Genomic DNA, 26,083 nt, shown 5'->3' on the forward strand with positions numbered 1-26,083 from the left:
TCAGGAAGAACCCATGGAGAAGGAAGTGGCAACCCACTCCAGTATTCATTCTTGCCTGGAGAATTCCATGGACGGAGAAGCCTGACGGGCTATAGTCCCATGGGGTTGCAAAGGGTTGGACATGACTAAGCAACTAACACACACATAGGCACAGATAGATTGTGACTTGTCAAAGTGACACATGTTAGTGCAACCAAGACTAGACTGTAGGTCTCGACTTTTTAGCTATTAGTAACTGGTATGAGGGAGAAAAGTTTATAAAACGAAAATACTTTCTGTCAGTAAATGGTAGTATAATTTGAATATGAAGAGTGACAGACACTTTCATGCCATTTTCTAAAGAATCATTTCAGTTCTGTCAGGTTTATATAACAAAAATTGGAGTGATCGTTATGACACAAAGAGCAAATCGTGAAAAACTATTCATTGAGCTGGTATGTAGGTTTTCATAAAAGATAAAAATGTTTTCTTTTATACTATTTGCTTTGTTTTTTATAGGGGCATTACTCTAGTGTGCCTTAATTGTGACTTCCTAACTGATGTTTCTGGCTTAGATAATATGGCTACACACTTAAGTCAACATGAAACTCATGCTTGTCAAGTTGTAATAGAGAAAGGTATGTATATATAATTGTGTTACTTCAGATTTTTGCTATTTATTCTAGTATTTTTGGTCAGCCACAGTATGTTCTCTTTACTAAATCGTTTTTCTCACTCATCATATTTCATATGCTGTTTTAAATATAAAACTTTTCTTCTAATTTCAGTTTCTGTTTGTATCCCAACTTCTGAACATCTTTCTGAGTAAGTTTAATTTTTATTCAGTGCATTTTACTTTGATGGATTTTAGCACTACTGCATTTTTAAACGTATCATTAATAGAAATGAAAAATATTAAAGTATTTTGTTTTTTTTTTTTAAAGCTGCTTGTTGAAATAGGTTCCTGCTCTTTGGAGCTCGTGACCTGGTGCAAGACAAGTTGGAATTTCCTAAGTTCAAAGTTCTGAGATGTTTTCTTACACAAAGGCAGTTAAGCAGCCAAGTTCATGACATTAGCTCTCATTATTCAGCTCTTTTCAGCTTCAAATGGGACTAGGTTCTTATTCCACCTTATCTTTGTGTCAGGTTGACATATCTTAACATTCATTTTTTCTTTTTTTCTCCAGTTGGCTCTCTCCAAAAATAACTTTTGTTGCTTTGGTCATTTCTTTGCTTAAAATAATTTGTGTTTTTCTCTGCTGTACTTGCCTTCAGAATAATACGTTCCAAAAGATATGGCTGTCTGTCTTTTTGTCTGTTTTGTCTGCTTTTGTAATTTCTTATAAATCTTAAGTTTTTAGGCCGGACGATTGTCTTTTCCTCATTCGTTGTCTGTCATTGTGCTATTTTTCTTATTTTTCAGATGGAGAAGCAGCCCAGAGATTTCAAAAAATGTCCAGGGTACACCTGGACAGTGTCCCCCTTCGATGAACACAACTGATGCCTGTTCTCTCTTTCCAAGGAATGTGACTAATTTGACTGTGGGGCCTGCTCTAGGTTGTGGTCTCAGGAAATCCGATCTTGGGAAGACTCCCATCCTTCATGGCTGGCCTTCCGTAAGGCTGATGCTGATATAGCCAGTGATGGTCTCAAGGCCCACCAGTTGAGCATAGCTTCCCACTGGGGGCTTTGGCTCTTGATCTTAAGCTTGTGGGTCACTTCTGGCCAAAAAATAAAATCTGTGCTTCAACGTTCTGGTTGAAGTTTAGTCATTTTGGCTGCTGCCCTTTAATCTTTCTCTAGCATGACTACATCCAAGGAGTACAAAAGCTCTGGTTATTAGGAAATGCTTATTTTCATGTCCTTGGAACAACAGGTCTCTACAATTATGTTCCAAAATTTTACTTGCTTTTATTGTTATTTAAAATATATTACCCAGGAGTAAGTTTATAGTTTTTCAGCAATATCAATTATCAAATTTTTTATTTAAAAAAAATTAATTTTAATTTTAATAGATTGGTTTTATGTTCTCCAAATTTATTGATGTCTATTTTTATATTCTTTTCTTTAAAAATGTTGTTCAGTGTTTGCTTTGTTTTGTTAAGAACTTCAAAATATCCCCTAGAATTCTCTACAGATTTCCTATAGCTGCTTATTTATAGCTTTTTAATTTAATTTGGATGTTGTTCAGACCATTAAACATTATAATATGTTCTTTCTTATTTCAGAATTATTATTATTAATATTGTCTTAATAATTGTGAATTCTAAGGTATAAAGAATTGACAACACCTCTTCTTCCAGACCTTAAAACACGTTTTAAAGTTATATATTTGTACATCTAATACATAATATCTATTTAGCCATTTTAATAGTTCATCTGGTAATGTTAATATTAAAAACTATGGAGGCCAATAATCCATTTGTTTCTATCATATATAAAATGTATTTCTACATAAATATATTTCAAAAATTTGACTTTTGTTTATTTTACTTACATGGACTATAGCTCTAATGAACAGTTTTGATGGTATTATTTTCTTTTAATAAAAATTATATTGTTTAAGTGCCTCAGGAATTATTTACTAATAAAGGATTTCAGATAAAAGGTATAGATTTAATCATATAAATAGCATTGCTTTTGTTGTTTCATGGAAGTCCTATTACTTGGCCTGCACACTGAGAGCTGTATCTACTTAGTGAATCTTGCATTTTTTTTCCCCAGCACAACTGAAAGGTCATTTCTTTATATTATACTAGTTTACTGAATTTTAAAGACACACAAAGTACCTTTTATGATCTTATTTGTCATAAGGGTTAGGCAGGCTCTGAAAGTGTGACTCAATCATGTTTTTTACTGTAAAATCAGAACTTCTTCAGTTTTATTTTGAAACAGATTTGAAGCCAATTTAGATGACTACTTATTCTGTAATGTGCTTCTTGCTATTAATGATAGAAAATTTGAACCCATTAATTTAAAATTTCCAAACTAATTTTTACTGTAAATGAATAATTTTTCAAAAGCTCTGAAAATGGCCTCTTAGTAGGTGGATTTGGCGTTAATGCTTTGTTTCCTTACTTGTCTCTAGGAGGTTTTGTCATTTCACCCTCTATTCTACTCAGTTTTTTAAAAAATTTTTAAATTTTCCCCAGAAACAAACTTTACATTTTTAACTTAAGTTCCTTTTTCATTTATGTATATTTGTTCTACCTTGGCTATAGTTAAAAAAAATATGAGAAATTGTATTCTTGGTATAATGATGTGGGAGTACCGATTTGTGTTCTTCCATAGGACTGTATCTTATAATATCAGATTCATTTTCTTCAAGTTTAAGTTCTTAAAGTTCTATCACGGATAACTTCATTTAAAAAAAAAATGGTTCAAATAAAACACCTTAGGCAGTTAGTACAAAAACGTGTTCATTATAGGCAGTTGGTCAAATTTTAATTTTGTGCTAACAAGTTTTATCTTGAGCCTAATCCCGCCTTGCTATCAGGTTATTCTGACTATTTTATTCACCTGATCAGAAATTACCATTGCATGCATGTGTGCTTTTGGTTACCATTAAATAAAACGTGAAATTGGCTCAGGTTAAGTCCATTGCTATTTTGAGACCCTCAGTTACCCTGTTTGTAAAATGTGAGTGCTGATTGTTTCAGAGTTCTGAGATTCTGTTTTTCAATATTGGTTATTCTTACATTCCGTTATTTATTCTTATGATGAGATGAATTTAGAATGCTACTATGTATCCTTATCCCCATTAGCAGAAATAGGGACTCTGTGACCTTTAGAAAATTAAATGTTCATGTTATTCCTTAGCACATTTAACTCCTTCATGTACTCTTATAAAAGTAGTTCTCTTACACTTATATTAAAGAAAGTAATTAGGTCAGTTTTTCCCAAGTTCTGTACTGTAGAACTAATGTCCATAATTTATTAAGTTGGGGGGAAATTTTCCATGGTCAAATAAATTTAAGCAATGCAAGTTAAAGTTAAACTGATTCTTTGACATGGAATTTTTCATGCTGTATGTGGCTTGTGAATGTCTAAAGTGAAAAAATGAAGTGAAAGTGTTAGTTGCTCATTCGTGTCTGATGAACTGTAGCCTTCCAGGCTCCTCTGTCCATGGAATTCTCCAGGCAGTAGTACTGGAGTGGTTTGCCAATTCCTCCTCCAGGGGATCTTCTCAACCCAGGGATTGAACCCAGGTCTCCCGCGCTGTGGGCAGATTCTTTACTGTCTGAGCTACCAGGGAAGCCCCCTAAGAGAAATATTTATTTGACCTTAGAATTTTTTTCTTTGAATAATTATGAACTTCTTAATCTCCTTGGAATAGTGTGTGGAATACTCATCTGGAGTCCTTCAGATTTTATGAACTGGGAAATAAAAAGCAGCTGTGTAGGGTGTTGCCCAAGATGGGTTTCTAGACATTTCACTTAGGTTATGAATCATTTGTAAGATAGAGTTTGTAAATAGATGCTAGCAATATACATTTTCATATTTTTAGAAATTTTATCAGAAAAATGATAACCTCCTTATTATGTTTGTAAAATCTATTAACTGCATAACAGAGACCAGTTAATAGTTTATTCTGCCTCTGATTACAACAGTAAGGGATTTTTTTTTGTTGGAGAGTATGGTTACTTTACATGATTTAACACTAAGAAGCTTAAGAATCTTTCATTTATTTCTGGCTTCTATCTGTAACTCTTTATGCTTAGCTTATCAGTCTACCCACTCACCTACTTTTCTTGAGACTTATTTTCAGCCTTTTATATTATCTGTTAAGGAGTTTCCTATGTAGTAAAGTTTTACTTCCTATTTAAACAGCCTCAGGAGGTTGTCTTTGACAGAAAGATTAGATGATTTGAAACCCAGCTTCATTTTAAACCCTCTCAGACCCTTAAAGGTACAGTATGGTATAGTAAGCACAGGCTCTGCAGTTGGTTGCCTAGTTTGGAGTTCCTACCCTGCTGTTTATCACAACATGTGTGACTTTGGGTAGGTTACAGATTCCTGTGCCTCATTTCCCATTTGTAAAATACATATAAACAACTACCTGTTCATAAACTGTAGAGGGAATTAAGTGAGTTAATATATGTATATGGTATTTAGAAAATGATTGGCACATAGGAAGCAGCACTATGTAAGTGTAAATTTATCTTCTTCTTACAACTTTTCATGATTTCACCTCTGTCTGCATTTTATTCAGATAGAATTATCCTAATCTTCAGCCTGCTTTTCATTCTAACTCCTCATACCATTTTCACAAATCATTTATATTAAGTGTACCTAACCCAGTAAATATTTCTTAAGAGCCAGTCATCTGAATCATGTATTAGTTATAACATTAGATTTTTAGTGTCTAAAGCTCAATAAACTTGTATTTTTTAAGGAATGGTTATGAATGCTCCTAGGTTCACCTGTCTTAGTTTCCCCTAAATTATACTGCCACACTATATAGTTCATTTCATATTTTCAGCCTCCCTTGCTGGTTTTGAGATCCTTGTAGAGCCTCACTCTAATCTCTTTGGTACTTATCCACCTGGAAGAGCTTACCTTCCTCTACAAACATGGAGAAGCTATTATGCTTCTCTTTTTCTATATCATTTATTGAAGTGTAGGAACCTACTGTTTTTAATCTTCCACACTGAAAGGTATCTTTATCCTTACTTCTGTATAGTGTTGAGAAAGTAGTACAGCTTTGAAATAAGGCAGCTCTGGGTTTAAATCCTAGTTGTGTATCTAACCAGCTCTGTAGCCTTGTGAAAATTACTTCACTTTATCTTCCTTGTTTGTGAAATTTATGTAACAGTCTTGCAGGGTGGCTATAAGAAATAGAGATAATCTGTGGACATTAAATTATTAATTTAAATTATTTAAATAATTAAAATTATTTGGCACTATTCTGACTAAAAGTAATCATTCAATAAATGCATGCTCTTGGTGCCATTGTTGCTCTACTGCTGCTGGTGCTATTACCACTTCTAGTTACTGCTGTTCCTGCTGCTGCTCCAGCTGTTACTGCTGTTAATAATGTTATTACAGCTACTACTTTCAGGAGACTGGGAACTGCGTATCAGTGAAATCTCATTATTGAGAGTTTCAGTAGCAATCCATCTGTACAGTTATTTGTAATTTGGGTTGATAGTTCACGGATCTTGGAGTATATTCCTCCAAACTGCTGCATGGATGGCATTTATTGCAGTGTTCACTTGTGCTTTATATAATTCTCAAATTTTAGAATTTGATTGTACTTCTGACTTTTCCTGTCTAAAGACTGTGAAACAACAAACACCCTTGTTGTAAACTAGTATGTAATCTCTGTTTAAAAGGACAGCTTTTTTTTTTTTTTTTGAGCTTATAGAAGCTCTTTTTTAAAGAAAACCTTTTAATTATTAATCATTTTGAATCATCTTGGTTACTTACCTAGTATTACTAAGTTTATGAAAATGTGTAACTATGCTAGCTATCAATAGTAAAGGGGCTCCTCCTTTTGTAGACCTTTGAAATATTTTTATAAACCTACTTTTCTCATATGTGACATTGTAACTCAATCATGGAATTGCCCTTTTCTATGTGTTAATCTCCTATTGTATTTTTCCCTTTCTTCATCTTCTTCTATATATCTACCAAGATAGATTAATTATAACATAGATTGGAAGTAAAATTTTAAATTTTGCAACATTTGTTTTCTTGACAAAAAGTTGAGAATAGGATTTTCTCTTTAGCAGTCTTCAGAGCATAAGAATCCATAGTAAGGCCGTAATAAATCAAGCTTGGAAAACGGCTATTTAGCCAAAGTGTGTGTTTATTGACTGAAATAAATGTCCTAAAAGCCACAATTTGAAGTGACTATCAAAGTTGTTTTAGTTCTCTCAATGACTTCCAGTTGTGTTCTAAGCAGAGTATAATGTAAAGGCACTGACCGGAGTCCAAATATCAGAGTTCAAAACCCAGCTGTCTCACTTCATGTTCAAGTTACATAATTCAAGTTCAAGCTCTCTCATTTCATGTTCAAGTTCAGTTTATTCATCATGTAAATAATCTGTACATGATTATTTTGAGGATTTGAAAGAGGTAAAATGTGTTTTATAGATTAAAATGTTTTATATTTGATTAAATTCCCCTAATATAAAGAGTACTAGGAAAAATGGAAACATAAAGCTGACTTTCCTTGAAACTGAATTTCTCGTATTTCTGGCTACTAAACTTTATATTTAATATCAGTGGTAACTACATGGCTCTTTCATAGTATAATATAGATATTATTATTCACATATTCATTGATACCAAACATTGATTCCCTGCCTTCAGTGTGCAAGACTCTTTGTCAAGTGCTGGAATTTGAAACATGAAAAAGATATAGTTCATGCCACCAGAATAACTGCAGGATAGGCAATCGGAAATGGAGACACGGAATCCACATCTTCACAGGGCCACACAGTAAACTGATTTCATAATTAGTTAAACCCCCAATACATGTATATATATCATTATATGATTTTTGTGAAATGCTGTACCAGAAGAGAATAGGACTTGTTCCAAAGAGAAATATCATTTTATTATACCGTTGTCAGCTAAACCAGTGTCATTAACTTTCATAAATGCAAACAGATAGTACTTTTAGAAGCAGAATGGCACCCTTTTAAAAATAAGTTTTATATTTGAAAATAATATATCTGTTAAAAAATGTTTACTTCTACTAACTTTATTTCCATTGAATTTGTAAAGAGTCATTCCATTATTTTCCTCTGAAGTTCTGAACTTACTTGGAGGAATTATTGATCATAATCCAAGTCACTAGGCATTTTAAATGTTCAAAATTGTCAGTGTCATATTTCATATATTTAGTTTAGCAGGGAAAAAAAAACTGATTTCATCTATGAGATACACAGAATTTATTTTGGGCTTTTTTCTTTCTCTAAACTTTTGAAATATAACTGGGATTGGAGATAATAAAGGGTCATACCCTTAGATTATTTTATCCTACCATGGATGTTATTATCTCATTACTGTCTCAAATCAGATCTTTAGTAACTGTAAAGTTGGGTTTCCTTTTCAAAGTGGATACAATATACTTGCCCCTGGTATATAATTGCAAGTTAGTAAGTAGAAGCTGTGTATCAAAACACAGTGGTTTCTGGCATTTCAGACTTCTGCCTGTGATAGCTGTTAATCAGGAAATGATGGGAGACCCATTGAAAGGGAAAGATAAATGAGATTTGGTGTCATCCTTCATTTAGGGCAAACTCTACCGACTTCTATCAGTGTTTCTGTGTTTACTACCATTTTTTCAGTTTCCTGATTCTGAGGATAGTTTGTATATGCATTATAAGTATTCAGGGCCTAATTCAATATTGTCATAAAATTCTTAAAAAATGAAGTAAAATTATAGCCCAAATAGGTATTAGAATCTGCCTCCACTGAGGGTCTTATCTTTTGCTTCATGTTATTACATATAAATATTTTGTTTTTCTTAATTCTTTGTCTTTACCTGGTTCTTTCCTCTGTCCACCTGAAATGATTTTTTACTCTTATCTTCCCTGGTGACCAAATCATACCCATGTCTTTAGAAAAGGGTAGATAATTTCATACTAGAGGAATGAGCAATGAAAATGAATACCTAATATATTTTGTTTGAGGAAGGGGGAAGTATGGCAGAAGAATCTCAAAATATAGAAGATATTTAGGTAAAAAACTTGAAGAGCCTGTGTAGCACACTCATATTCTAGACAGTAAGATTGATTCCTGACCTCAACCCATGGTTGTAATAATAGCTAACATTAAGTACATACACTGTGTCTTTTACATTTATTTGTTTAATTCTCACAAACCAGTGAGATATACACTGTTCTTGTCCCAATTTTATGGATGAGACAGCTGAGATACAGGTTAAGTCATTTGCCCAAAGTCACATAGCTGTTAAGAGCCTCAATTTAAATTATGGTCGTCGGTCTTGAGAGACTAAACTAAAAAGTACTATAGCCTATTGCTTCCCTGATTGTGCTTGTGGTTCCAAATGTACTTTCCTGCCTTGTTTACTCTCCATGAGTGTATGGATGGGCTTGAGCTTCAAAGTGAAGGCCCTTTGTTTCCCCAGAAGGGTAGGCAACAACTGGTACAGTTGTAACATTGGAATCAGAATCTAAATCTAGCTTCCCAATCTTAGAGTAGTATTTCTATGATACATGGACAGTAGGACATTTCAGCAAACAAATTAGGCATAAATTAGTCTCTTTAGTAAGACTGGATTCTTTGGTAGCTCAGACGGTAAAGAATCTGCCTGCAATGCCAGAGACCCAGGTTCATTCCCTGGGTCAGGAAGATCCCCTTGAGAAGGGAATGACAACCCACTCCAGTATTCTTGCCTGATCATATCTGAGTAAGCAAGCATTAGGAGTGCCAGTGACTTTAAACTATTTGTAGTTGTGGTATGCCGTGCTGTGCTTAGTCACTCAGTCACATCTGACTCTTTTGAGACCCCATGGAATGCAGCCCGCTAGGCTCCTCTGTCCATGGGGATTCTCCAGGCAAAAGTACTGGAGTGGGTTGCCAGTCCCTTCATGGGATCTTCTCAACCCAGAGATCAAACCCAGGTCTCCTGCATTGCAGGCAGATTCTTTACTTACAGCCACCAGGGAAGCCCAGTTGAGATGCTGTGTGACTTCCCAATTTCTGTGGCTTTTTCATTGACAACTTTGTGTGTCTAACCATTATTTTTTTTTTGAGTCAAAAACTACATCCCATGTTTTCATTAAAAACAAAAACAGCTTAGCCACTTTGTTGTTCTTTATTCAGTCATTAAATGTCTCTTATCTGGGCTCCTTGACTGGAGCTTATCCTCTTCTGATACTGCCTTTTTCTTTTCCTGATGCACAAATCTGATCATACTTTCTTATTAACCTTAGAATGAAGTTCTTAGCACACTTTACTGTGACACTCAAGACCTTTCCTAAAGTAGTCCTTGCTATTTCTTCAGTTGCATCATTGACTACTTTTTCTTGTTCCCTACCTTCTAGTCATGAGGTCACTCAGTATTATATCATCATCGTCTTGTCATATTCCTTTGTTTTTTCTCTGCCTTGACTTGCCTTTCCCTGCTTTGCTAGCCTCACCTCCTCCTGCAAAACCACGTTCACTGTAGTATCTTCACTGCTTTCTTGCATCTTTCCCCTTCATAATGTCTCAGTCCTTTGTATAGCCACAATATAGATGTCTCTCCTTTTGAACACTTCACAGTTCTGTAAACATTCGCTTCAGTGCATTTCCTTGACAACTTTGGATTGAAACTCTTAGCACAGTACCTGATGTATGTGCGACCTGGTAAATGTTTAGATCATCCTTTCCACACATCTGTTAACACCTCTCAGAATGAACTATGAGAATGGTGCACTGGGTGTTTTATTTGTGGATGGTTAGTGTGAATATGTAAGTGGAAGGTCTTGAGAACTGGTTGACTTTACTACTGGCTTGTTGTAAACCTCCTTTCAGCTTTTTTAGTTGCTTATAAATATTTTTAAAGATTACATTTTAAAAATCAGTAATAAAATTTTTGACTTTTAAGTGGTGTTAGAAGAAAAGAATGTGGTCTGACAGAAATGAATACAAGCATTTCCCCCCTTATAACACTTCCCTCTACTTCATGGTATGTTTATAGTGAATGAAACCTCAAATGAACACAGTGATGTAATTTACCTGTAACTTTGGATTGGTCATGTCATCTGCAGAAAAATTGCAAGTAGGGACATTTATTTCATTTTGAACTTTAAGGGGAAAGTAGGTTTACATAGCAAAGAAAAATCATTTACAATCTTGATCTCTAGTGGTAGTTATTGAAATCCATGATGACCAGTCCTTCTGTTTCCTTAACATTGGAATCTTAAATAGTGTTTGTTTTGAATGCTATGCAAAATTTATTTTAAAATATTGCAGAATTCACAGGTGAAAAGTGTAATTATCTAATGGCAGGTCATTAGCTCAGAACTTTGAGCTTAGCAAATTTCACTGTCTTCTACCAAGCAATTGAATATCTCAAATGATGACTATTTCAGCAGGCATCTTTAATGAGTAAGATTAAAGGTAAGAACATTTTTTCTTTTCAAAATGTTAGTGATGTATTAGTAGTTGTTTAAAAATTTATTGATCTCAAGTATGCTTTTGTACTTACAAGATTGTGGTGTACATTTTAATGATGAATTTTGTAATTCAATGAAATTTCATGTAGTGTGCTTTTTCTAATTTTTTAGATTTGTTTTTCTAATATTTTCACTGGTTATTACAATTCTGTCCCTTAAGCAGAATACCAGTATGGTTAAAGCCACAAAACAAGATTGGGAACATAAGCCTCTTATTGCTAGTTATTTCAATAATTTATTTTATTCTCATCTACCAGTTTCTTAGCCAGTAAAATGAAGAGTAATAAAAACCTGTCACCAACCTCCTTTGCAGAGATATTAAGAAAATTCAGTTTCCCCAGTTGAAATACCAACAATAATAGTAACACATGCTTAATAGCTTTCATTTTAATTGCTGCATAAAATCAGTTTATTAGAATAGCTGTATGTGAAAATGATTAGCATGGTAATGTTTCTTTTGCAAGAATTTGAGATCAGTCTTTGATAACATTTCCAGTAATAAGCTGAAAAGGAGAATTCTTTTATGAAATATTTTTAAACTATTTTATAACCAATAGTTATATTATTTCACCTGTATGAATACTCTTGTTCACAATTAAATACCTGAGAGAATTACAAAACCTTTAACCTGGAAATGATAGACATTTATGTATTTTGTCACTTTTTTGTGCAAATTTTATTCATTTAGATTTTTTTTAGCAGAATTAGTTGAAAATTACTGTAAACACTGCCATATAGTACTTCAACTAAAAGGACTTGTCCTGTTTTAAATTATTTACATCTTCATGTAATAACTAAAATGTGCTTAAGTAATTTTGCTTAGTTATTAATATCTAGAAAAATAGCATCTATAAACCTAGTTTTTTTAATGTGCCCTTGGAGAATGGACAAGGAGGGGTGTTTGCCAACTCCATATTTCGTTAAATAACTATGGGATTAGCTTTTAGGATGGTTGATAATGTCTGTCCTACTGCTGCTGCTGCTAAGTCGCTTCAGTCGTGTCCGACTCTGTGCGACCCCATAGAAGGCAGCCCACCAGGCTCCTCTGTCCATGGGATTCTCCAGGCAAGAACACTGGAGTGGGTTGCCATTTCCTCCTCCAATGCATGAAAGTGAAAAGTCAAAGTGAAGTCGCTCAGTCGTGTCCGACTCCTAGCGACCCCATGGACTGCAGCCTACCAGGCTCCTCCGTCCATGGGAATTTCCAGGCAAGAGTACTGGAGTGGGGTGCCGTTTCCTTCTCCGATGTCTTCATTTTTGTCCATGAAATTTAAGTCAGTATAGTTGTTGCTTATGTTGAATATGTTAATCCTTAAGTACAGTTTAAGCCTTTATTAAGTTATGAATCACTTAACTATTTATTAATAACATTTCTGATCAGGTGGACATTCTACATACTCAGACCAAAATTGTTCAATATATCATCAAATAGTTATCAGCAATTTAAAACAAAGCTAGTTTTTATGTTAAATTGATATTAAAAAGATTTTATAGATGACATGTGCCTTTATTAATATTGTAATGTTACAGTTAGTATTTTTTTAGAAATAAAAGTTTACAAATTTATATTTAATATTTGAGCTATGCTTATGAATTTTTAAGAGAATGCATCCTTCAAAATTCTAAATTATTTCTGTAATTTTACTACCTCTAAAGTTAGTTAGTTGTAACATATATTGAAATGACACATTACTATTTCAAACTTTATTAATAGATAAAATATTTATTTTCTCTCACTTTTTGAGTCCTTTAGTAGTAAATACTGATGCATGTTATATATATTAGACATATAAACTTGCTTTCATTTTTTAAAGAGTAATGTCTTTTTGTCACATAGCTAATGTGTTATGTCTTTTTTTGAATTTGTACTTAACATGGAGAACATTTCTTAAGTGCTCTTGTTTTTAGAGAAGGAAATATTTATCTGTATTCATTTATTTAGAACATATATTGAACCTACTATTTATTCTTGTGCATTTTGTTTTTCCCTTAAAGTATTTATTATAGAGGTAATTTACTGTTATAGTATAAATGTACATTAATATGGATCTACATTTAAATTATTTTAGGCATGCAAAAAATTTGTTTCTTGTTTCTATATTATAAACATAAAATTAAACGCTCAATACTTATTTTGTTTTCAAGATTAAAAAATGAAGCTCCCACAAAGGAACAAGAATCTGTGTCTGAGGTAAATTATGTTGTATTTCCTACCTCTTAAAGATTTATACAATTGAAAGTATTGTTGGTGTGATTTATAAAACTTCAATTCAGTGTGTGTACATCCCTAGGAATTATTGTCATGTTATCAAAAAGAAAAATAATTGAGATTTTTGTTTTCATTAAAAAATATCTAACTCAGTAAAATTATAAAGTGGTTTATTTTGACAAAGACATTATTACGTTTCACATGCTTGTTATTTATTTCAATTAGTAAGTAATGGAGATAATTTTATGACTTAAAAATTCTGAAATCATTAAAATATCACATATTTGACAGATTGGAAAATCTTTTTAGGAAATTCTATTTTCTGAGACTCAAGATTTAAATAATTTTTAATATAGAAATATTTTGAATACATTTTAGCTATCTTAAAAAGGAAATCTGAATATAACACTCAGAGTTATCATATAAATTTTTTACTGGGCAGTCTGGGCTTCTCTGGTGGCTCAGTGGTAAAGAATCCACCTGTACTTCAGGAGACATAGGTTCCATCTCTGGGTTGGGACAATTCCCTGTCAAGGAAACGGCAACCCACGCCGGTACTCTTGCCTGGGAAATGCCATGAGCAGAAGAGACTGGCTGGGCTACAGTTCACGGGGTCACAAAAGAATGGGACATGACTTAACAACTAAACAACAACAAAACTGGGCAGTCTAATGTATGAGTGTAGAAATAATTTTGCTTTTGTAGTTGCTTTCTTGATGTCAGTTCTTAAAATATTGCATAATATAGCTTGTCTCTTTCTGAGTAGAAGTGAAGCAAGGTAGGTTCAGCATTTATTTTTTGAGTAGAATTTCTATGTTGTAGAGGAAATAAGTGAAACCTAGGCAGTACCAGCCTTCTCCCATGTGGCTGTCTTTTACAGAAAGTTTTCTTTTGTTTGATAGATTTTTAGCTACAAATAAATGTCTTTACTAGATATATGATTTCTTGGTTACTGGTTTGTGTTTTTGAGGAATTGGTACATTTTATCTATTATGAATTTATATGTATACAAATGTTTCTAGTAGTCCCTTATTATTTTGATGTCTGTTGGGTCTGCAATGATAATCTCTTTTATTCTTGATGTCGATATTTTGTGTGCTCTTCTTGTTTCTAATGTTATCATATATTTTACTTTTAATCTGGTTACAAAGACAATACAGTGTTACTATTTTTGTTTTAAATAGTCTTTTTTAAAGCAATTAAATACTTAAACAATTTTCGTATTCACCTTTATTCTTACCATTTCTAGGGCTTGCTCTTTCTTTATGTAGTTATTGGTTTCTGTCTGGTATCACATTCCTTTTGCCTAAACTTCATTTGAAATATCTCATGTTGCAGATCTACTGGTAATTATTTATTCCATGCTTTTTTCCTTCAAAAAAATCTTTTGTTTTTCATTTTTGAAAATAAATTTTTGATGAGTATAGAATTCTGGATTTACTGTTTTCTTTGAGCAGTTTACAGACATCATTTATTGTCTCTTGGCTTATATATTTTCTGATGAGATGTCTTACTATAATTTTTGTCTTTGTTTCTATACGGGTATGTAAGTATGATTTTCTTTGGTTACCCTCAAGGTTTTTTGTCTTTGTCTTTAGTTTTTATCAGTTTGAACAAGATGTGTCTTAAGTCTGGTTTGTTCATTTGTTTGTTTATATGTTTATCTATTTTTTTTGACATTCATCCTGATTGGTATTCTCTGCCCTGTCCTGTATCTTCTACTTCTGGGGTTTCAATTTCACACATGTTATACCATTTGATGTTAATTCCTGTTCTTAAATGCCCTGTTCTAGTCTCCCACCTCACCTCCCCCCATACTTTTTTTTTTTTTTTTTTAAGTGTTTCAGTTTGGGTAATTTTTGTCTGTTGACCTGTTTACTGATTCATTTTTTTTTCAGTTGTTTAAGGTCCGTTGATGAACCCATCAAAAAATTTTTGCATTTCTTTTCTGTCATTGTGGTTTGCTTGGGTTATTTTCCCTAGCATTTCATTGGTTATTACAGTTTCTGATTTTTTGATAAAGTTTCCGTCTGATCATGCGTATTTCCTCCTTTTTCTACCAAAGCATATAACATAGTAATCATAATAATTTAAAATATTCTTTCTAGTAGTTCTAATAGCTGGGTTATATCTAAGTATGGTTCTGCTGATTGTTTTATCTTTTGACATTACAGATTTTTTCCCCTTGCATTTTCTGTGAATGTGTGATTGAAAGCAAGGCATTATGTGTTGGACTAAGATAAATAGTATCTGAAAATGGGCATGCCTTTTCTCATCTTAGGCCATTAATGTGAGATTTGGTCCACGTAGTAGTGAGTTGGGAGAAGGTAGTGACACCCCACTCCAGTACTGTTGCCTGGAAAATCCCATGGATGGAGGAGCCTGGTAGGCTGAAGTCCATGGGGTCACCAAGAGTTGGACACGACTGAGCGACTTCACTTTCACTTTTCACTTTCATGCATTGGAGAAGGAATTGGCAACCCACTCCAGTGTTCTTGCCTGGAGAATCCCAGGGACGGCGGAGCTTGGTGGGCTGCCGTCTGTGGGGTCACACAGAGTCGGACATGAACTGAAGTGACTTAGCATCGGCAGCAGCAGTAGTGAGTTGACTTGGGTTTATTTTTTATCTCTATGGCTACCCTTCATATACTGCCAAGTTCAATTCCTGTAGTATTTCCTTGTGCTTAATGTGGAAGTTATGTTACTGGAGGTTTTTTTTTTCCTCGGTATCCTTGCTCCACACTCAGCTTTAGTCTTTTTTTTGTGGGATTGAGCCATAGAGATTTTCTTTCTCTCTCTTTGCACTCTTGCCTTTCTTCCAACAGTACTGCTCTTGCTTATTATTTGATGTTTGCTATCCTAGTGGGCTTCCCTGGTGACTCAGATGGTAATCAATCTGTCTGCAGTACAGGAGATGTGGGTTCAATCTCTGGGTTGGGAAGATCCCCTGGAGAAGGGAATGGCAACCCACTCCAGTATTCTTGCCTGGAGAATTCCATGGACAGAAGAGCCTGGCAGGCTACAGTCCATGGGGTTGGAAGAGTCAGACATGACTGAGAGGCTAACACTTTCACTTTCTTTTCATCCTAGTGGTGGGTGGTAGGGGTTGGTATGATGTTCTCTGTTGTCCTGAGGTTTTCAAGCTGGCTCTGTAGAATAGAAATGTTTTCTTCTGTCACCCAGCCACAGTTGGCCCCTATGCCCTGGGGACAACAGGGTTTGCCTCTCTTTTTTCCAAATATGTAAAGGCATGGACGTAAAGAAAAACCTATGAATTCATAATTTCTAACAACATCCATTGACTCTTTCCTGATATATTCATGTTGAATAAACTCATCAGACTCTTACTTTCCTTTGATTGCCCTGTTGCATCTGTGTCAAGTAAAACCAACCTTTTCATATACATCAACAAACTTCCTGAAGTTTATTTATTTATTTTTTCATTAAAAGCAAAAAAGCTTATGCTAAAAATTTAGCAGGCCATAAGCAGAGTTAAAGGAAGCCATATTACATGGAAGGCTACATAGAACAGTTTGGTCTGGGTACTTCTTTCAAGCATATATGTGCTGTGGATAGTCCCTTAATAGACCCAGGCATTTAAGTACACATGTAATATGGAGGATAGCTTGGATCAAACTTCAAGGTTTTGATCTGATACACTGGAGTGGAATCAGTGTTAAAACTCAATAGTATTTTCCTGTTGTCATATTTTCGTTTCTATAGTTTTACATTTTCTCCATCAAAATCAATTCCTTTCATAGTATATAGACTGTATATGGGAATTCATATTGTATAGTGGTTTTCTAAAACAGCCTCTGTTCTGCTGCTCTGTATACATTGCAACATTCTACTGCTTTCATATCCTCACTATATGTATACCATAACCCTTCCCCTGTAGTCTTAGAGTTAGTTTAGTTTCATTATAACTAAGTAAAGGCTGAGAGAGAGAAGGTAGGTACAGATTCCTTTCTCTTTCCTTGCTTCCTTCCTTGGCTATTAGGGAACACTGGATAGCAAGTTCTAGGAATTTGTATTGGCAGCAAAGATTAATAAAATTATTTCCCTGTCCCCAAGGTGGTCAGAATCTAGTAGGACAATTAGACATGAAAAACTTATAATCCAATATTTTAAGTGTATCAGCTGTGGTAGGTTCACATGAAAAAGTATTTCTCCCTTTTTTAAAAATATTTTTTTCTCAATTCAAACATACACATAAAAATAGGGGTTCCCTGTTACTTCATTAATGAAATGACAAATTGGTCTATTCCTTTAAGGCTGCTTGGGGATATCCATAAAGAATTTCTAAGGTCTTTGTTTTTCTTTTGTGTTATGTTTTGGTTCTTTTTTTTTTTTTTTTCTTGGCTTTGTAAGTTTTTCAGACATAAGAGTTTGAGACTTTGTAAAATTACATTTTATCTTTATCAAATTAAAAGTTAAAAATTTGTGTGCATAGTTTATCATAAAAGTAGTGACTCATCTCCTTCACCCTTTTCCATTCAGGTCTTTAGAGGCAGCCATTTTCAGCTCTTTCAGCTATTTGATCTCGTATTTATTTTATTATTATTTGTTAATAATATAACTGTATTTTGATTTGTCTTTTTTTGAACTATGACTGATTGTTAATAGTAGTTAAGGATTTACTTCTCTAGACCACCATCCCTACTTTCCTCTTTCCTCCTAACCGCAGCATCCCAACCAGGGCCAGAATTAGAGTGAGGCAAGTAAGGCCTCACCTCTGGCGAAAAATTTAAGGGGGCTTCAAAAAAATTTAATAATCAGATAAACATTTTCATTTATATTTTTAAGAACAAAAATTAATGCAAAGTAATCCATGATGAGCATAATTTCAAAGCTGTAATTAAAGACAGCATCCAGCCCTGCCCTTCTGTGACCCTAGAGTCATGCACATAGGGAACATAAACACAAGGTCTCACTTCTGTTTTTTTTTTATGATCCTTGTTCAGTCATGAGGGAAGGTGACACATTTTCATTGCTTGTAACTTCACGTTACTGCTAAGTAAAAGGGAAAGTTATTATTAATTACAAATCTATGTTTGTGATTTTTTTACATTATTAACAACACTAAGGTAAGTAATACCGATGTTAGTTATTAATATATTTGACCTTTCATAAATAAGATTGATTTGATGAAATGTGAAAATTTTCTGAAAAAGTGTTTTCTTACCAGGAAACTTTATACTTTCTTCACTGAAAACAGTGAAATTTATTGTTACTCACTTGTTTATATAAAAAATATTTTTCACTACTTTTTTCACCACATTGGTCTGGAAATCTGGTATATAGTTTTCTGTTGTTTATAGTAACTGATTCTTGTATTTTTCACACAAACATTTGTGTAGACCTGTTTGTTAAATATCATAACAATATTCAGTGTGAAATAATACTGAATGTGTTAATTAAAAATAAGTATTTAAAATTTATACTAAAATTCTTTAAATATAACATCTAAAAACTCAAGTGGTCTATTGTTTAGAAGAAGAAAAATGCATGTAAATGTAAAGGTTAATCAGAATTATAGGGAAGAGTAACAGGTTTGGTATAAAAAAAATTTCAGCTACTTGAAATCTAATGTTAACACTATTAGAGTAGAATTACTATGAAATTTAGAGTTAAATAAATAATTTTTTTAATTGTGTGAAAAAGACAAGAAAATTAAATGTTAGAAATTTCAGAAGCTAGTAATATAAGCATGTGCAATAAAATAAGAAAATGCCATTGAATTAAAATTATAATTCATTGCAGCCACCTATTTCTAATAAAGTAAAATGATTTTAATAGAGCATAGGCCCATCCAAGAACAAAATGCAAATTTTAAAGTATGTCTTTCACCTGGTGGGCACAGATTTTTCTAAAGCTGAGTCTTTTAAAAGCAGTCTAATGGTGAGTTAGTTAATTGTGATTGGATTATTTATTCCAGAGAATCCTTGTCTTTAGTTTTTTTTCCTGTGGATTCTTTTTGCAAAAATGCAACGAAATTAAATATTTGCAACTCAAAAAATGGTTTCAAAGGTTTGAAAAATTTAAACAGAATTTGTGATAATGAAAATTTCATATTTCATCATGATGCTTTTTTAAATGGACATGTTTTTTAATGTGTATCCAAACTGATAGTTTAATAGGTAATGCTTTATAAAATGTGATAAAATACATGAGTGACTTTACATATGTATGTTTTGTACAAAAAATAATTTCTCTCAAAGGATCACAAGAAATTATTGGAAGTTCAGATCCTGAAATACTCTAAATTCAGTTGAACTAAAAACATTAAAATCATATAGCTAATCATTAAAAATATTCTGTGTTTCATTTGTATAGTAAAGTTCAAAACATTTATAGTGTTACTAGGAAATCCTGTTGTCTGAAATACTATGGAGAATGAAAGAAGTAAAACAGTCCTTTTTACTTTTTTATTATAAACCAGGTATAGTACATCATGAGTGAATGTTTTTGATTACCAGGTATATTTACATTAAGAATGATATCATTGCAAGAGAAGAAAGTTTCAACTTAATTGAAATAAAATAAGTTGGATAATTATACCTCAATAAAGCTATTATTAAAAATAAACTAGACATGGTCTAGATTATCACATTTTGATAAGGTAGAAAGGGATACTTATATAAAAAAATGGTCATGGCCAGGATATGATAATGGAATAGATATGGCAGATGTATAGAAGTTTATATAAGCCAGTATTTCTCTCCCTAAATAATTATGCCAAATTTGTGCCTTTCTCAGCTCATAATCATAATTTAATATAAAAAATTATACATCTGTAAATTTAAATATCTTTTTTTTAGTATTGTACAAAGGATATATATTTTAGGAGTAGGGTAATATAGTGAGCAGATGAAATATTCTTGTCAATTCTGAAAACAATATTAAAATCACATACAGATCCCTGATAAGCATCAAGATTAAACTCAAGCAAGATACTTGATACTTTACACACAAATTATAGACATTTATCAGCTATGAGAAGAAATAGTTTCAAATGTCAAAATACTTTATTTTGAGATCAAAAACATCTTGGTAAAAATATATTACAGATTTTTATAAAAATTATCTATATTTTGAACAAAGTGGCAAAAGTTTAATAAAGTTTTACAGTTAGAAAACATGACCGTGTATAAATCTCCATGCTTTATAAAAATCCTATTCTTTTGCTTTCCACAAATGAGAGAAAGTAATGTTGAAAGTGTGTCCAGTGAATGTAAAACTTGAGCAAGAGATGTGAATATTCTCCCTGAATTTGAAAATAAATGAAAAATTGGCAATGTGTGATTCACTAAATGAGACTATTGATAATTATGGGAAAAGTGATTATCAAGTAAACATTCAGGTTATAAATGCCCTAACTTCATATTCGAAATAGATATATGAAAAGTTAAATAAAATGTCTTCAGATTTTGAACTTTTAAACTGGAGCAAAGTTATTTTCTATAAATTACATCTGATTTACAAAAAGTAGCTGCTGACTCAGTCCTTAAATATTTTGACAATAAAAGTTCTATAGAAATTTCGTATGAAGTAGTTGAAAGCAACATAGAATATAAGCAGTATATTTGTGTCTTCTAAAACTGATTAACAAAGTGATACCCAGATTTTAAAACAATGCCACAGTCTCGGTAAAATGAAGTTTCAGTAAGCTAATTTTAAATTATTTAAAATTGTCATTTGATCAAGACAAATTGCCAAATATGATAGTTTACTTATTTGAAAACAAGATAAGAAAAAATTAGATTTTGAAAATATTATTGATGTGCTTGCTTCCACTAAAACCAGTAAAGTAAAATAGTAACAAATTCTGGTTTTTGTTGGAATAAAATGTTTAAACTTAAACTACTGTTTGAGTTTAATATACTTACTTTTCAAGTTTTCAACACTTTTCAACTACGTAAGTGTTCTGTGGGGAAAAACTTATAAACTATACAGAGAGGAGGATTCTGAGAAGATGACATAGTAGGAAGCACCGGGGATCTGGCTTCCCACCTAGACAGCAATTGCACAGGCTGAATCTATCTGATATAACTTTTTTGAAACTCTTGAGTCTGTTAAAGGCTTGTAACTTCCAGGAGAAGACTTGCAGAGTGAATTTCAGTTAACTTACATCAATTTAAGCACTTAACACTGTAGCAACCATATGGCAGGCAACTGTGCCCATGTTCCTAGAGCAGCTTGCATGCAACTTATGCGAGCTAGAGTGGGCAAAAAAGACCTTGTCCTCCAGATACTGGGAATCTGTGCTGTTATCATTGATTGCTGCTTCTTAACACAGAGTTTTGAAGACAAGAAAGTGGGCTCAGTATTGCTGCACCTCCTCCCTTTCTTGCAAGCACCTTCCCCTCCAGCTGAAGTGACTTCCAAGGGATTTAAGTGCACAGTCCTTTTTCTTCCTTCATCTTTCTCTTTTCCCCCTTTCAGGAGCCAGATATTAACAACTTATTGAACAGTGACACAGTAATACATCTTTTATTACCCAAACCTTATTGACCAAAGTCTTTCAACATTCACTTACAGAACAAATTGCCAGCCACTGGCATTAGTTTCTGCAAAAATCCCCTGGTCAATAATGTGTTTGGGGATTGTCCTAACACATTATTGTCCTAGTCAATAATGTGACTAGGACATTCAAAATCAACTGTATATGTGGGTAAAATTAGAAGTGATTGTATATGCCAAGGGAAAGGCTCAGAAAAGACATGAGAAGACCTCAGGTTTACACCTCAGGCTGATTTGGGAACAGAGATAGCCTACAACAATAAAAATGTTTTAATTAAAATAAAACCAGAAAACGCTGGGCTAGGGGGAGAATCTGATTCTCAGAGTTACTACATTATTAGACTCAGAGTACAACACTCTAGTGTTCAAGAAACAATCACAAGGCGTACAAAGAAACAGGCAAGAATGGCCCATTCAAGAGAAAAAATTCAACAGAAACTTCTGAAAAAGACATGTGCCAGATACACTAGACAAAGACTTTAAAGCAACTGTCATAAAGATGCCCAGAGAACAAAAGAAAGGTGTGGTGAAAGTCAAGAAAATAGTATATGAACAAAATGGAAATATAAGTAAAGGGATAGAAAACCTAAAAAGAAATTCTGGAGATGAAAAGTGCAATAACTGAAGTTGAAAAATTCACTAGAGGATTCAAAGGCAGATTTGAAAAGAGAAGAATCAACAGACTTGAAGTTAAGACAGTAGAAGTTACAGAGTTTGAGGAACAGAAAGGAAACAGCTTGGAGAAAAGTGAACAGAGCCTACGGGAAGTATAGGCCACCATGGAGCAGACCAACATGCACATGATGAGAGTCTCAGAAGGAAAAGAGAGAGAAAGGGGCAGAGAGACTATTTGAAGAAAAAGAGATTGCAGACTTCCCAAATTTGATGAAATACATGAATATAACCATTCAGGAAACACAAAGAATTCCAAGTAAGGTGAATTCAAAGAGACCCACACTGAGACATATTATAATTAAACTTCTAAAAGGTAAAGCAAGAATCTTGAAAGCAGGAAGGAGAAATGAATCGTCACATACAAGGCATTCTTAATAATATTATCTACAGACTTCTAATCAGGAATGTTGGAAATCAACAGGCAGCGGGTTGATATATTCAAACCACTACAAAGAAAAAAAAGTATCAAGAATTCTATATCGCACAATACTATCCCTCAGAAGTTAGAAATTAAGACATTGTCACATAAACAAAACTAAGAGTTCTTGACCACTAGATCTGCCCTACCAGAAGTGCTCAGGGAATTCTCCATGGTGAGACAAAAGGGCAGTACATGAAACTCAGCTCTGTAGCAAAATAAGTATCTCAATAAAGGTAAGTGCATGGGCGGTTTAAAACTACTACTCTGTAACAGTGATTTGTAATTGTACCTAATACTTTTTGTTTTCTTATGTGGGTTAAGAGATGAATGAACTTAATAAAAACAATTAGTGTAAGACCAAATATTTCTCTAACTCTGCAACTCTAAATTTTGTTTCCTACATAAGTTAGGGTACTAATGCATTTAGTTTATATTTAGGTATATAATGAATAAAGTTGTAATTTTGTGACATTGACAAACAAAAGGAATGGGCATGGAACTATAAAGGAACAAGAGTTTTTGTATTGATATCTTATTGAAATTAGTGGGTATAAATTTGTGTTGGAGAGTTATAACTTAAACATAATCCTCAAAGTAACCACGAAAACAGCTGTAAAATATACACAAGGGGAAATGAGAAAAGAACTTAAACATTTCACTACAGAAAATCAGTTAAACAGAAAAGAGGTCAGTAATGCAGGAAATGAGAGCCAGACAAGTTGTAAGATATATAGAAAACAAACAGCACAATGACAGATAAGTCCCTCCTTATCAATAATTAATCTGAATGTAAGTGAATTAAACTTCCCAATCAAAAGATGAGGTTAGTGGAGTGGATAAAAACACATGATCCAACTACATGCTGTGTACAGGAGACTCACTTGAAATTCAGAGACACAAGGGAAAAGTGAAAGGATGAAAAATAGTCCATGCAAATAGTAACCAAAAGAGCATGGATGGCTTTACTAATAGACTATTAAAATAGACTTTCAGTCAAAAAAGCTTATAAGAGAAAAGGAGAGACATTATATATTAATAAAAAGTTTAATACTGCAAGAAGATATAACAGTTATGAATATTTGCACACCTAATAACGGACCATCAATTTATATGAAGGAAAAATTCATAGAGTTGAAGGGAGAAATAGACTATTCTGCAGTCATAGTTGGAGACTTCAATAACCTACTTCCAATAATTGATAGAATAATCAGACATAAGTAGGGAGCTAGGAAGTTTATTAATAAACCTATTAGATTTTGCATACATACACAGAACACTGTACCCAGCAATGACAGAATACACTTTCTTGTCAAGTGCACATGGGACATTTTCCAGGACAGACCATATAGTATAAGCCACAAATTAAGCATCAGTGAATTTTAAAATATAGATGTCATACAAAGTATCTTCTCTGATCACATCAGGACAATATCAGGTATCAAAAAGGGAAAATGAAAAATTCATCAGATCATAGAAATTAACACACTTTAAAACAACCAGTGGATTAAAGAAATCACAAGGGAAGTTAGAAAATACTTAGATCTAAGAATGCAAGCAAAAACACAACATAACCAAAACTTTAAAAATTCAGTGGAAATGATACTGAAGGAGAAATATATGGCTGTAAATCCTTACATTAAAAAATGAGAGATCTCAAAGCAACAACCCAACTGTACAACTTAATGAACTAGGAAAAAAAAACGCAAACTAAACCCAGAGCTAACGGAAGGAAAAAAATAAGATTAGTGTGGAAATAAATAGAGAATAGAAAAGCAATAGAGAAAAATTGGCTTATTGCAAAGACCAATGAAATTGAGAAACCTTTAGCCAGAAATACTTAAAAAGAGAGAAGATTTAAATTATTAAAATCAGAAATGAAAGTTGGGACAGTAGAACTGTTTCTGTAGAAACAAAAATGATCATAAGAGAGTACTGTGAACCGTATGCCAGTGAATTGGATAACCTACATGAAATGGACAAGTCGCTAGAAACTTGAAACAGCAGGACTAAATCATAAAGAAATAGAAAACCTGAATAGACACATAACTAGAGTGAATCAGTAAGCAAAAATCTAACAAAGAAAACCTCTTGACTTGACAACTTCTTTAGTGAATTCTAAAAAACATCTAAATAAGAACTAACACCTCTTCTTTTACACTTTTCCAAGCACTGAAGTGGAAGAAATAGTTCTAAACTCATTTTATGAGGCCAGCATTACCTTGATACCAAAGCCAGAAAAAGACACTAGAAGAAAGAAAACTAGACCAAGTTCCTTATGAACATTGATGCAAATATCCTCAACAAAGTTCTAGTAAACAGAATTCAGCCACATATTAAAAGGATTATATACCATGAACAAATGGGATTCATTCCTGAAATGCAGGAGTGGTTCAATATATGAATATGATCAATGTAATAAGCCAAATCAATGAAAGAAAGCAATAAAAGCCACATTATCACCTCAATTGATGCAGAAATTGTGTTTGACAAAATTCAACACACTTGAATAATAAAAATGCTCAGCAACCTAGGAATAGAAGGAAACTACCACAACATGATAAAGCCATATAAGAAAAACCCCACAGCAAACATCATACTCAATGGTAAAAGACTAAAAGATTTAATTCTTAAGATCAAGAAGAAGGCAACATGGCCACTTTCACTACTTTCCAACATAGGAAGTTTTAGGCAGAGCAGTTAGTCAAGAAAAAGAAATAAAAAGCATCCAAACTGGAAAAGAAGTAAAATTATATATGTTGGCAGATGGTATCATTTTATATATAGAAAACCCTGAAGATTCCACACAAAAACCATATTAGAATTAAAGTTAATTCAGCCAAATAGTAGGATACAGGGTCAACATACAAAAATTGACTGTATTTCTATACACAAGAAATGAACAATCTGAAAAGGAAATTACAAAACAATTTGCAATAGCATAAAAAAATAAAGTACTTAGGAATTAACTTATCAAAGAGTAGTAAAAGACTTCTACAAAGAAACTATAAAACCTTGCTGAAAGAAATTAGAGAAGACATAAATGGAAAGACAACCCATGTTCATGAATTGAAAGACTTAATATTGTTAAAACACCAGTACTACTCAAAGCAATCTACAGATTTATTGCAATCCTTACAA

The 26,083-nt window shown here is 33.1% G+C and overlaps 1 protein-coding gene across 11 annotated transcripts in view; it reads left to right on the forward strand.

Annotated features, from left to right (window-relative positions):
• ZNF280D (zinc finger protein 280D) overlaps positions 1–26,083 on the forward strand; it is a 129,652-nt gene that overhangs the window by 91,485 nt on the left and 12,084 nt on the right. For 8 of the 11 annotated variants that reach the window (XM_010809306.4, XM_059890843.1, XM_002690858.7 and 5 more), the window contains 3 exons: positions 499–617; positions 768–804; positions 13,263–13,308. In XM_010809306.4, coding sequence (XP_010807608.2) covers positions 499–617; positions 768–804; positions 13,263–13,308 — 202 coding nt within the window. The other 3 variants (XM_005211760.5, XM_024998013.2, XM_005211761.5) reach the window with 3 other exon arrangements.

The sequence above is a fragment of the Bos taurus genome, chromosome 10 (assembly GCF_002263795.3).
Source record: "Bos taurus isolate L1 Dominette 01449 registration number 42190680 breed Hereford chromosome 10, ARS-UCD2.0, whole genome shotgun sequence".
Taxonomy (NCBI): Eukaryota; Metazoa; Chordata; class Mammalia; order Artiodactyla; family Bovidae; genus Bos; species Bos taurus.